Source organism: Schistocerca serialis, chromosome 10 (genome assembly GCF_023864345.2).
Source record: "Schistocerca serialis cubense isolate TAMUIC-IGC-003099 chromosome 10, iqSchSeri2.2, whole genome shotgun sequence".
Classification (NCBI taxonomy): Eukaryota; Metazoa; Arthropoda; class Insecta; order Orthoptera; family Acrididae; genus Schistocerca; species Schistocerca serialis.
The window spans coordinates 17,486,226-17,500,779 of NC_064647.1; the positions used below are offsets into that span (position 1 = coordinate 17,486,226).

Consider the following 14,554-nt stretch of genomic DNA (forward strand, 5'->3'; position numbering starts at 1 on the left):
TTTGATTTTTTTTTTTGGGGACAACCAACCCCTTTCTATAGTGGATTTTTAAAGCATTCCTTCTGCCTTTAGTTTCTCAAATTTTATGACTTTGTTCCCCTTGCTGCTGATTTTAAATTTCGTTTTTTTCCTGTTTCCTACGTCACGGGATGGGCGCTAATGACCATAGAAGTTTTGCGCCCTAAAACCAAAAAAAAAAAAAAAAAAAAAAAAAAAAATATCGTTAATGGATTAAAGTTAAGTATCAAACTAATTATGTCCACTTTCTGAATTCTAATTCCTTGTCATGTTCCAGATCTCACGTCAATATAGTTCTTCCCTCCTTACGCCAGCCTGCGTGAGCTAAAATGCGTGCCTTTTGGCCTCCTCTCGTAACACGGTGTTGACTCTTCAGCCAACACAACATCTTTATTGTCACATGACATGTTATATACAGTCGTTTGATTGAAATATTGGTCACTCATCAATGAATATATCTGTGCCTACCTAAGGATACCTAAAACAAGATACATTAAAATAACGCATATGGAAGTATTTTTCATGTTTGTTTCTGTAGTTTATAAATATGGACATACCTCAAGGACCACATATTTCCATAAATGTAATATATGTGTTTACATCTACATATTTAGATACATAGTTCTCATTATAGTTTACAAGTATCGACACATTTAAAAAGAACATATACCTCCAGTAAAAGGGAACATAAGCATACACATAGAACGTAATGTAGAAAAAACAGGAAAACAAAACAGATATATTATCTCCTACTTGTCTCTGTTTATAAAATCATCCACACTGTAGTAGCAGTTGGCTTTTTAAATATTTTCAATGTTTGCACAGGTAGATTCTAGCTTACAGTCCTTCATCTTTGAATGGATTTTATTTGCTAAGCTTCAAAGCCATGTAATATGCAGTATTTTCAGATAATGGTAGTCTATGGCAATGTAACATGTAATCTTGTTTGTGTTTTGTTGGATAAGTATGTGCAAATGAATTTCCCTCAAAAAGATGTGGGTTTCTTAACTCAGAGAAGTGTTTCATATATAAACATGGAAGGAATGGTCAGAAAGTCAAGGCTTGCAAATAAAGGTTTGTTCCAGTCATAGCTCTGATAATTTTTTTTCTGTAGCTTGAACACTCTTAGGTGGCTTCCTTTTCAACTCCCCAAAAAATTATGCCATACCTTACAACTGATATAAAATATGTATGATACACAATTTTCCTAACAGCTAAGTCAGTTACTTTATTCAGAACCCTCATTGCATAAACAAAACTATTTAACTGCTTCAGTAAGCAATCCACATGATCAGTCTGTTTTGTTTTCTGTGCTAATTCTTCAGTGTTTTTACAGCAGACTACTGCTGTTGAGTCATCTGCATACAGAATCGTATCTGAAGTTACCTTACCTGGTGTGTCATTTATATAGTAATGGGCCTTGTATGGACCCCTGGGGTACACCTGCATGTATTTCCTTCCAACTAGAGCAAGCTTTCTTGCCCTTATGTTGTATAACTACCCTCTGTTTCCTATTTTTGAGATATGACTTGAACTAATTTAAAGATTTTTCATGGACACCATAAGAAGCTAATTTGAGGGGCAGCTGCGTATGGTTCACCATAGCAAATGCCTTACTGAGGTCACATAAGATACCTGATATGCCAACCGTGGTAATCTGTACCACATACTCTGTCTCTTTTTGTACATCTTCCATGTTTAAACTGCAGTTTGCCTGAATGCACATGTATTCAGAACTGAATTGACTTTAAAACTGGACAAACACACAATAGTAGTATTAACTTCTGCAGCAGACTGTTCGTCTACATAGGGGCCAGTGGCATAGTTGTGTGTTTCCCGCTGTAGTGTTATCGATGTTCACTGTGATGTATGATGGGTGTGAAAGGATATGTGTCAGCTGTCAGTTCTATGTAGCTAATGAGAGAGCAGTGAGCAGATTATGTGTTTGGAAGTGAGAGACACCGCAAAATTGTCACACCTGTACAAAAGCAAAATCCTACACGTATTTGGATGAAAACAGCCATATTCTGAGGTCATCACATCATCAGAACAACTCACAGTTAATTCAATTAAAATGGCATAAATTTAGAACAGGTATAATGTTAACTCTTTAGGCAAATACTTTGTCAATAAAACAGTTTGTAATTTTGATTGGTCAAGAATATGTTAAAAATTAATTTTTCTTAAGAAGCCAGTCAAATAAAAGGGGGCTCGTCTTAAAATTGGGGTCATCTTACCCTTGCATATGTACAGTATGGTGTGCTGTTTGTTACTGAAAACATGTACTGAGCCAGCAGGGGTTAGGTCTCTCAGCTGTCAGGGTTACTCACAAATTTGGTGGCTTCAAATCAACCAGCCAAAGATCTGGCAGTTCTAATGTAAATATTATGAAGTAAAGGAAGCCTCTCACTGCACTAGATAGCAGAAGTGTAGAGTTTTTCAGAAGAAACCCTTTGGCAAGTTAGAGGACACACACACACACACACACACACACACACACACACACACACACAGAGAGAGAGACAGAGACACACACACACACACAGAGAGAGAGACAGAGAGAGAGAGAGAGAGAGAGAGAGAGAGAGAGAGAGAGAGAGAGAGAGAGACAGTGTGTGTGTGTGTGTGTGTGTGTGTGTGTGTGTGTGTGTAACAATTTTTGTTTTTCATATTCATGTTTCCAAAAAACGCTTAAAGAAAGATTTTCACAATTCCTGTTACAGGTTCCTAAGGGTTGTGCAGGTGACTTGGCAGAACAAATCTGATGAGGAACCCATGTCTGCAAATTTACCATTTGGATGTAAAATAAGTTTGAAGGTTGGATCACTTTCATATCTTCCACTTCACTGTGTGCAGACACGCACACAGTGGAGGTAATAAGCTCCGACTCACGTGCTGTAGGAGCACACGATACAGTCAGTGTTTAGAATATTCGTCTTAGTGTTCCATTCTACGTGGTGAAGGACATTCTCTTCAAAGTAGAGAGTTTGGCCGGTCTGTGAAACACCGCAGATCGCTGCAGTTGTGAACGTACTGACCAGTGAACGTACTTGCAGCCATTGTTGGAGTCAGAGGAAAATAGTACGTGATGTCATAATTACAACAGCGTGTGAGAACGGCACATTCCTCTCAATAGGTGCGCGCACTGGGAAGTGGTGGATTCAAAAGTGTTCTAATCTTCAAACTTATTTTACATCTCAAGAGGTGCGGGTTCATTATTAAAAACTTGTATACTAAGTCCCCTCTCCAAGTCCTAGAAGACAGCAATAGGAATTGTAAAACACTTTGTTGCCAATAAAAAACAGAAAGCGTACAGAAAGCAGAATCTGGACTGAGGATCAAAGTAAACAAATAATATGAACACAGGTCTCGTACCAGTCGGCCACAGTCAGTGAGGCCTTTATCTCGAGGCACATCTGTGGTAACGGGTGAAACTTTGGCGTGACACATACCACAGCTGTATACATTTTAAGAAACTTTTATTTTCACAGACTCAGTTGTATGACATAAATGACTGAGTTGTTTGGTCATATGAAAGACAGAGAACAACAACCTGACTGATCGATTCAGACCACAGAAGAGGACACAGAATTAACAAACATTTTCTGAATAACTGTAGGTCATAACTGCACCGTTGTGGAGCTACAGCTGATCGGTGACGAGAGCACGGAAAAGTGTGTGCTCTTGAACTAACTTTCTGCAGCGTAATTGCCTGTTACACTAAAGAGCACAGTTACTACTTAAATTAGCTGCAGATGATAGTATCAGCTGGTCTGTCAAACTTGGTAAAACTTTAAATACATATCCACGGCTAGTTACCTGACACACGAATTTTCTGTTATGTTTACTGTTTAATGGTAGACTGTTAAATCCAATTATGCTAATAGTACTGTAATGTCAATAATAAGATACTAATTGGTACTGGAGAAACAGGACTGCATGTAGATAGTTGACATGAGGTACTGTAAGATCCAGTGTTGTTAATACTGAAATGTATAGGCTACATGTTTGTTTTTTTGTCATGTAGAGATAACCTGAATTAACTTTTATTCTAACAACTTCAGTAGCACTGATTCTGACAAAATTACACAACTAGACACATCCTCGCAGCTGACCGGCTGCTGTTCTACAGCGGGAGCTTCCCGACGGTGCATTTCTGACCCGTGGTTCTCTATTGCTCAAATCGAGGTTGCCAATGTTGCTCTACTCTCGTGTTGTGGCCAGTTTTATTTTCCCATACTATATAATGATCACCTCGATATCCGCGTGTCCCCACTGTCCGTGATCAGTCGAACATATATGAAACAAATTTAAATTAGAATTTTGATACCTGGAAAATTAATATAGTTACAATTTCCCTATTTTTTAGTGTTCTAAAATTGTACTTGGTGCAAATCAGATAGCGCCTCGGTTCATTTGACGTGGATGTTTCCAAAAAATGTAGTGTTGTGATCCTATCCTTTCATGAGAGTTACTTTGCTGTGGCAACTGATCAGCGTCCTGAAGTTATCAAAATTGGTGAGCAGGGTGTGTTCTGTCATTGTAAGCAGAATGTGTCAGGTTGCTGTTTCTTATTTTTTCCCCCCATTATAAAGACAAAATAATGTGACACAACATAAACTATGTACTCGATTGTATTTTTAAGGAATGGAGGACTGCCACAACTGAAAGTGCTGGATCTACCACACGGATACGGTGTGGAAGATAACACAGTAATTGCCATCAGCCACGGATGTCCCGGTTTGCGGCAGCTCTCCGTCACTCACGCTACGAAGCTGTCGCCTGCTGCCTTCTCGGAGATTGACCGTCTAGAACATCTTGAAATGTAAGTGATGTTGCTGGCTTTGCAGTGTAGTGCAGACAGAGTATTTTGCTGAATAATGAAAACGTAACTGGTGAAGTAGTACAGAATCGTGTGAGTTACTCATAAATGTTGTGACTGAAATTGTGTTGAATAAGAATTGTAAGTCAAGACATTAAATAAAATATGCAGCTGGCCATTAAAACTGCAATATGACTGAGGTAGAGTGCAACAATTGTCAAACACGCATGAAGTTTACTACTGTTTTTACCCAAGTATAAGACGATCCGAAAGGCTTCTTTAGAAACATTTATTTTAACATACCCTGACTAATCAGAGTAACAAACTGTTTTATTGACATTATGTATCTGCCTAAAATTCCAGTTTTGACTGTCTACATTTTGATAATACAAGGAGAATTAACCCCTTAATATATATATATATATTTTTCAAATTATGTTCCAAAAATGATATTTTTTATTAATGAAAAACATTATATACTGAAAGACATTACATACTGAAATATAAAGATGGTTTTTAGAGCTCAAAATTATAAGTTACAAAATTTTGAAAATCACCAATAGTAAAATCCTGAGCATACTGGTGCACTAGACTTCGATTGATATATCTGAAACTTGGAGTCATTTTTAGGTTTCTGTGCAACTGTCAATTCTAAGTGTGGATTTCACAACGGTTTCCTGTGAACAGAAATCTCGTAGAAGCTGGCCAGAGCACAGTGGACGTATTTATCTCGTACCACCGGCAAGTACTTGTCGCTCGACTGGCAAACTGTCGTCACTTTCGGTCTCGAATGAAATAACGCCACATTCTTCTTCACTTTCTAAGGTGCAGTAAATGAAGCAGGGAAAAATGAATACAAACGTCTCAAAAATGAGATTGACAGGAAGTGCAAAATGGCTAAGCAGGGATGGCTAGAGGACAAATGTAAGGATGTAGAGGCTTATCTCAAGAGGAGTAAGATAGATACTGATTACAGGAAAATTAAAGATCTTTGGAGAAAAGAGAACCACTTGTATGAATATCAAGAGCTCAGATGGAAACCCAGTTCTAAGCAAAGAAGGGAAATCAGAAAGGTGGAAGGAGTATATAGAGGGTTTATACAGGGGCGATGTTCTTGAGGACAATATTATAGAAATAGAAGAGAATGTAGATGAAGATGAAATGGGAGATATGATACTGCATGAAGAGTTTGACAGAGCACTGAAAGACCTGAGTCGAAACAAGGCCCTGGGAGTAGACAACATTCCATTAGAACTACCGACAGCCTTGGGAGAGCCAGTCCTGACAAAACTCTACCATCTGGTGTGCAAGATGTATGAGACAGGCGAAATACCCTCAGACTTGAAGAAGAATATAATAATTCCAATCCCAAAGAAAGCAGGTGTTGACAGATGTGAAAATTACTGAACTATCACGTTAATAAGTCATGGCTGCAAAATACTAACGTGAATTCTTTACAGACGAATGGAAAAACTGGTAGAAGCGGACCTTGGGGAAGATCAGTTTGGATTCCGTAGAAATGTTGGAACACATGACGCAATACTGACCCTACGACTTATCTTAGAAGAAATATTAAGGTAAGGCAAACCTACATTTCTAGCATTTGTAGACTTAGAGAAAGCTTTTGACAATGTTGACTGGAATACTGTCTTTCAAATTCAGCAGGTGGCAGGGGTAAAATGCAGGGAGCGAAAGGCTAATTACAATTTGTACAGAAAGCAGATGGCTGTTATAAGAGTCGAGGGGTGTGAAAGGGAAGCAGTGGTTGGGAAGGGAGTGAGACAGGGTTGTAGCCTCCTCCGATGTTATTCAATCTGTATATTGAGCAAGCAGTAAAGGAAACAAAAGAAAAGTTCGGAGTAGGTATTAAAATCCATGGAGAAGAAATAAAAACTTTGAGGTTCGCCGATGACATTGTAATTCTGTCAGAGACAGCAAAGGACTTGGAGGAGCAGTTGAACGGAATGGACAATGTCTTGAAAGGAGGATCTAAGATGAACATCAACAAAAGCAAAATGAGGCTAATGGAATGTAGTCGAATTAAGTCGGGTGATGCTGAGGGAATTAGATTAGGAAATGAGACACTTAAAGTAGTAAAGGAGTTTTGCTGTTTGGGGAGCAAAATAACTGAAGATGGTCGAAGTAGAGAGGATGTAAAATGTAGACTGGCAATGGCATGGAAAGTGTTTCTGAAGAAGAGAAATTTGTTAACGTCGAGTATTGATTTAAGTGTTAGCCATGTATGGAAGTGAAACATGGACGATAAATAGTTTAGACAAGAAGAGAATAGAAGCTTTCGAAATGTGGTGCTACAGAAGAATGCTGAAGATTAGATGGGTAGATCACATAACCAATGAGGTGGTACTGAATAGGATTGGGGAGAAGAGGAGTTTGTGGCACAACTTGACTAGAAGAAGGGACCGGTTGGTAGGACATGTTCTGAGGCATCAAGGGATCACCAATTTAGTGTTGGAGGGCAGCGTGGAGGGTAAAAATCGTAGAGGGAGACCAAGAGATGAATACACCAAGCAGATTCAGAAGGATGTAGGCTGCAGTAGGTACTGGGAGATGAAGAAGCTTGCAGCTGCATCAAACCAGTCTCAGGGCTGAAGACCACAACAACAACAACAACAACAACAACGTGCTTAAATTCAATGTCAGACTTAGGATCACTGTAGTAAACCTAAACAACAATACAGGAGAAAGGCTGGAATGCACGTGTTTAATTGTCGAGCATCTAAAGCTGCACACAGTAAAGATGGTACCGAGTGGCAACCACCACGACAGCCAGGTACAAACGCAGTACCAGATGCTCTATAGTGGCTGAACACTTAACTATCAGTGCTGAAACAGGTATAAATGGAGTTCTACTTTTTCACAGGTCTATTTATAAGCTGCCCAAGTACACTATGGATTTTTAGTATCTGTCAGAATAATAAAACTGAGGTAACTCAGGGTTTTATGATAAGGAGTTAAAATAAAGGAAAAGATATGGTTTTCATTAATATTTGGACTGTTTTCTTTTCTACCTATTTTGCTTCTAACCCAGTTTTTTTGTGGTACCACTGTTTTTAATCATTATCCTGACAGTACAGCTGTGAAATTTATATCTTTGCTGTCACAATTATTTGCCTGTTTATTCAGAATACATTGCAATTTCAAAGGTTTTGGTGGGACCTGAGAAGGCATCTGTCATCCCTCCCTCCACCCTTTCCCTGCCCTTCCAAATTCTTCAGAATTGACCTGCATGTGATCTCAGAGTCAAAGCTTCATCTCTAAATGTATTATGACCTCTATATGCTCTACAAAACAATGTGAAAATGTTGACTGTGAATACGAGATGAAATGATCCTACAGTTTAGGAATGATGAGTTTGGGAAAAGCCTCATCTTATAATCGGGTAAATGCGGTAAACATTTGTATATGCAAAGAATCGGCATTTCAGTGCAATCGTGCAAAATTCTTAGCGAAACCTCTACCTACATTCTTTATGTAAGGAAATATTACAATGGTGGTTTCTCTGCACTGGAGCATAAAAGCCTTTACAGTTCCCAGGACTGATAAATTTTATAGCTCAATGGAAAAGTATATTGTCTCTTAACATGGAAAAAATGTACTTTCACCCAAGGGATAGTGTATTTTCTCTAGGCAAAAAGTGTGTTTTTGTTAAAGAAATAAAGAAAATTTTTTCTTCTCAATGCATAACCCTGAAGTTTCTCATTGTGAGATAGTGGCTAATGTAGCATTTTGCTCTTTTCCATTGTGTTAACAATGGCTTGGTGATTATAAAGCCTGATGTTGAGGCTATCTCAAGGAGTAGGGTATCGTCGTCAATGTTGCAAATCTTTGCTTCAGATCTTGTGTAAGGTGTTGTTTTTGTGACTTTTCCTTTATGACAGTCATGCCACTTTGTAGGTGTATTTGTCATCACCCTCACCTTAGACTTAAGTTTAATTTTGGAACAATTTTACTTGAAGATGTACAATAATTTTGATTTACATGAAAAATGCTCTGTCTCAAAGGTGACAGCTAGGAGTAAAATTCATCATATTTATTTCTGCCAACTTGTTCCCGTGTAAACGATAGTGCACTTGTGGTTTGTTCCAGACTAGATGTGACAGGTTGTAGCAGACTCGGCGGAGGCCTATTCCCCTACCTCGTCGGGCTACCGCGACTTCACACGTTGCGAATGGGTACCGTGTATTTCGGTACCACGTATTTTACAGAGTTGCAGCCAGGTGTGAGCAGCATCCTCAAATTGTCAGGTTTGCGCTGTCTGACATTCGATTATTCGGATGTTACTGGAGAGCCTTTTGATAAGTTTCCGGAGAATCTCATCAGTCTCAGGTAAGGAAAGATCTGTGTCTACATAATTACTTTGCAGGTTCAAGCTTTGGAAACTGCAGGTTGGAATAAGAATAATATAAGGAAAAGGATAGATTCTTACTCATAACAAAGGTGACCTGTCGAGAAGCAGAAATGCACGACAGAAAGACTGTTACACAGTATAGCTTTCGACGAGAGAGAGAGAGAGAGAGAGAGAGAGAGAGAGAGAGAAGCACACCTCATGCACACATGTCCACTCCCACCAGCAGGTCTGACTGGAACGCAACTGTCACATTAATAGCAATCTGAACCATGGACCTTGCCGTTGGTGGGGAGGCTTGCATGTGTCAGCGATACAGATAGCCGTACCATAGGTGCAACCACAACGGAGTGGTATCTGTTGAGAGGCCAGACTAACGTGTGGTTCCTCAAGAGGGGCAGCAGCCTTTTCAGTAGTTGCAGGGGCAACAGTCTGGATGATTGACTGATCTGGCCTTGTAACACTAACCAAAACGGCCTAGCTGTGCTGGTACTGCGAACGGCTGAAAGCAAGGGCAAACTACAGCCGTAATTTTTCCCGAGGGCATGCAGCTTTACTGTATGGTTAAATGATGATGGCGTCCTCTTGGGTAAAATATTCCGGAGGTAAAATAGTCCCCCATTCGGATCTCCGGGCGGGGACTACTCAAGAGGATGTCATTATCAGGAGAAGGAAAACTGGCATTCTACAGATCGGAGCGTGGAATGTCAGATCCCTTAATCGGGCAGGTAGGTTAGAAAATTTAAAAAGGGAAATGGATAGGTTAAAGTTAGATATAGTGGGGATTAGTGAAGTTCGGTGGCAAGAGGGACAAGAGTTTTGATCAAGTGAATACAGGGTTATAAATACAAAATCAAATAGGGGTAATGCAGGAGTAGGTTCAATAATGAATAAAAAAATAGGAGTGCAGGTAAGCTACTACAAACAGCATAGTGAACGCATTATTGTGGCCAAGATAGACACAAAGCCCACGCCTACTACAGTAGTACAAGTTTATATGCCAACTAGCTCTGCAGATGATGAAGAAATTGATTAAATGTATGATGAGATAAAAGAAATTATTCAGGTAGTGAAGGGAGACGAAAATTTAATAGTCATGGGTGACTGGAATTCGAGAGTAGGGAAAGGGAGAGAAGGAAACATAGTAGGTGAATATGGATTGGGGGTAAGGAATGAAAGAGAAAGCCGTCTGGTAGAATTTTGCACAGAGCATAACTTAATCAAAATTAACACTTGGTTCAAGAATCATGAAAGAAGGTTGTATACATGGAAGAATCCTGGAGATACTAGAAGGTATCGGATAGATTATATAATGGTAAGACAGATTTAGGAACCAGGTTTTAAATTACAAGACATTTCCAGGGGCAGATGTGGACTCTGACCACAGTCTGTTGGTTATGAACTATAGATTAAAACTGAAGAAAGTGCAGAAAGGTGGGAATTTAAGGAAATGGGACCTGGATAAACTGACTAAACCAGAGGTTGTACAGAGTTTCAGGGAGAGCGTAAGGGAACAATTGACAGGAATTGGGGAAAGAAATACAGTAGAAGAAGAATGGGTAGCTCTGAGGGATGAAGTAGTGAAGGCAGCAGAGTACCAAGTAGGTAAAAAGACAACGGCTAGTAGAAATCCTTGGGTAACAGAAGAAATATTGAATTTAATTGATGAAAGGAGAAAATATAAAACTGCAGTAAATGAAGCAGGCAAAAAGGAATACAAACGTCTCAAAAATGAGATCGACAGTAAGTGCAAAATGGCTAAGCAGGGATGGCTACAGGACAAATGTAAGGATGTAGAGGCTTATCTTGCTAGGGGTAAGATAGATACTGCCTACAGGAAAATTAAAGAGACCTTTGGAGAAAAGAGAACCACTTGTATGAATATCAAGAGCTCAGACGAAAACCCAGTTCTAAGGAAAGAAGGGAAAGCAGAAAGGTGGAAGGAGTATATAGAGGGTCTATACAAGGGTGATGTACTTGAGGACAATATTATGGAAATAGAAGAGGATGTAGATGAAGATGAAATGGGAGATACGATACTGCGTGAAGAGTTTGACAGAGCACTGAAAGACCCGAGTCGAAACAGGGCCCCAGGAGTAGACAGCATTCCATTAGAACTACTGATGGCCTTGGCAGAGCCAGTCCTGACAAAACTCTACCATCTGGTGAGCAAAGCGTATGAGACAGGCGTAAGTAATACCCTTAGGTTTCAAGAAGAATATAATAATTACAATCCCAAAGAAAGCAGGTGTTGGCAGATGTGAAAATTACCGATCTATCCTGTGAATTTTAACTTATTTTATGTTTAATCAAGAATATTTTGAACAGACTGACGGTGTCGCCATGGGTAGCCCCCTGTCTCCTTTGGTGGCCAACCTTTTTATGAAGGATTTTGAAGAGAGAGCGCTTGAATCAGCTGCCCTGAAGCCAACTGTTTTTTGGCGGTATGTGGATGACACTTTCATAGTGTGGCCTCATGGAGAAGATAAATTAATGGAGTTTCTACATCACCTCAACTCCATTCATAGCAACATCCTGTTCACCATGGAAATAGAGAAAGATGGTTGTTTGCCTTTCTCGGATGTCCTGGTCGAAGGAAGAATGATGGTTCTCTAGGGCATTCAGTTTACTGGAAACCCACTTGTACTGATTTGTACCTGCAAGCATCGAGCTGCCATCACCCATCACAAACCATGAATTTGCTTAAAACACTTGTTCATAGAGCTCATACTGTCTCAGATCTAGATAGCTTACCTCAAGAATTCGCCCATTTAAAGACAGTACTCAGCGAAAATGGGTATTCCATCCGGCAGATTAACAGGGCACTAACAATTAAAACTAAGAAGCAGGAAGAGAATAAAGAGGAGAACATGCCAGAACCATCTTTAGCTTTTCTTCCTTTTGTTGGTAACACTTCGTTTAAAATAGCAAGAATCCTCTGCTGAACATGGTATTTCTACTGGACATTCAATGGAGTATGAGAAAACAATGATTTTGTCTACAGCAACGTCTTTCTGGGACTCCATTATTGAAGAATCCGTAGAAATACGACTGGCGGAAAATCTGTTAAACTGTGACAGCGGCTACCAGCTGGACAGTGCATGGAATCCTGTCATCTCCACGATTTGCTCAAATCGAAGACGACCGAGTGCATCGACGGCCGTGGCAAACAGCAACGCAGAGGGTGACTGAGTTCCGCTATTCACCAGCGAGGGCGCGGCCGGCGGGCAGTGTGGTTCAACTATCAAGCTTTCGATGCATGCGCAGAATAGTTACAGTACGCTATATATTGTGGAATGGAGGACGTTTTCGCGTCTGCGACGGCTCAGCTGAAGGTGACTGGCAGGTGCCCAGTTGACATATCGTGCGAAGTATTGAACGACGACCGGCTGCAATTCCGAAATTTGTTTGAACTACCGACCTATCCATTTAATATGCCACAGCTGCAAACTACTAACACAAATTCTTTACAGACGAATGGAAAAACTGGTAGAAGCCGACCTCGGGGAAGATCAGTTTGGATTCCGTAGGAATGTTGGAACACATGAGGCCATACTGACCCTACGACTTATCTTAGAAGAAAGATTAAGGAAAGGCAAACCTACATTTCTAGCATTTGTAGACTTAGAGAAAGCTTTTGACAATGTTGACTGGAATACTCTCTTTCAAATTCTAAAGGTGGCAGGGGTAAAATACAGGGAGCGAAAGGCTATTTACAATTTGTACAGGAACCAGATGGCAGTTATAAGAGTCGAGGGGCTTGAAAGGAAAGCAGTGGTTGGGAAGGGAGTGAGACAGGGTTGTAGCCTCTCCCCGATGTTATTCAGTCTGTATATTAAGCAAGCAGTAAAGGAAACAAAAGAAAAGTTCGGAGTAGGTATTAAAATCCATGGAGAAGAAATAAAAACTTTGAGGTTTGCCGATGGCATTGTAATTCTGTCAGAGACAGCAAAGGACTTGGAGGAGCAGTTGAACGGAATGGACAGTGTCTTGAATGGAGGATATAAAATGAACATCAACAAAACAAAACGAGGATAATGGAATGTAGTCGAATTAAGTCTGGTGATGCTGAGGGAATTAGATTAGGAAATGAGACACTTAAAGTAGTAAATGAGTTTTGCTATTTGGGAAGCGAAATAACTGATGATGGTCGAAGTAGAGAGGATATAAAATGTAGACTGGCAGTGGCAAGGAAAGTTTTTATGAAGAAGAGAAATTTGTTAAAATCGAGTATAGATTTGTGAGGAAGTTGTTTCTGAAAGTATTTGTATCGAGTGTGGCCATGTATGGAAGTGAAACATGGACGATAAATAGTTTGGACAAGAAGAGAATAGAAGCTTTCGAAATGTGGTGCTACAGAAGAATGCTGAAGATTAGATGGGTAGATCACATAACTAATGAGGAGTTACTGAATAGAATTGGGGAGAAGAGGAGTTTGTAGCACAACTTGACTAGAAGAAGGGATCGGTTGGTAGGACATGTTCTGAGGCATCAAGGGATCACCAATTTAGCATTGGAGGGCAGTGTGGAGGGTAAAAATCGTAGAGGGAGACCAAGAGATGAATACACTAAGCAGATTCAGAGGGATGTAGGTTGCAGTAGGTACTGGGAGATGAAGAAGCTTGCACAGGATAGAGTCGCATGGAGAGCTGCATCAAACAAGTCTCAGGACTGAAGACCACAACAACAGGTGGGGGGAGAGAAGAAGACGGGCGGGGAATGCAGGGACTAGATGGAGGTACAGCAATACTGGCAGGTGCAGTGTTGGGAGGTGGAGGGAGGGGGAAGATTGAAAAAGAGGAGAAGAGGAGGGGAAAGGATGGTCAGGTGCATTGGCAGAGGGAGGCACACAGCGAGGGTGAGAGGACACGAAAATGGACGAGGTGGAAGGACAGAGGGGATGGAAACAGTAGCGACAGTAGGTTACTGTATGTTCAGGCAGCTATAATTTCGGGAGGGAGTGGAGAATGTCTTGTAAGGATAATGCTCATTTTTGCAGTTCGGAAAAGCTGGTGTTGGAGGGTAGGATCCACACGGCTCGAGTAGTGAAGCAGCCGTCAAAATCCAGCACATAATGTTCACCTGCAAGTTGTACCACGTGGTGCTACTTCGCTCTCGCCCCCCAGATTGGCGGTGCCCGTTTGTCTCGTACCGATATAGAAAGCTGTGCAGTGATTGCAGAGCTGGTAGATGACGTAGCTGCTTTCTCGGACGGCCTGGCCTCTGGTGGGCTAGGACGAGGCTGTGACGGATCTGGAATTGGAAGTGCTGGGAGGTGGATTGGGCTGGTTCTGCACCAGGGTCTCCACAGTGATACGATCCCAGTAGCTGTGGCCCAGGACGGGGAG

The 14,554-nt window shown here is 40.6% G+C and overlaps 1 protein-coding gene across 14 annotated transcripts in view; it reads left to right on the forward strand.

Annotated features, from left to right (window-relative positions):
- Positions 1 to 14,554, forward strand: part of LOC126424950 (uncharacterized) — a 311,907-nt gene that overhangs the window by 281,213 nt on the left and 16,140 nt on the right. For 10 of the 14 annotated variants that reach the window (XM_050087818.1, XM_050087817.1, XM_050087812.1 and 7 more), the window contains exons 6-7: positions 4,664 to 4,843; positions 8,948 to 9,187. The exons of 3 other annotated variants lie outside the window; for them this stretch is intronic. In XM_050087818.1, the coding sequence (XP_049943775.1) occupies positions 4,664 to 4,843; positions 8,948 to 9,187 (420 nt within the window). The remainder of the gene's footprint in view (positions 1 to 4,663; positions 4,844 to 8,947; positions 9,188 to 14,554) is intronic. One more of the 14 variants, XM_050087810.1, reaches the window with a different exon arrangement.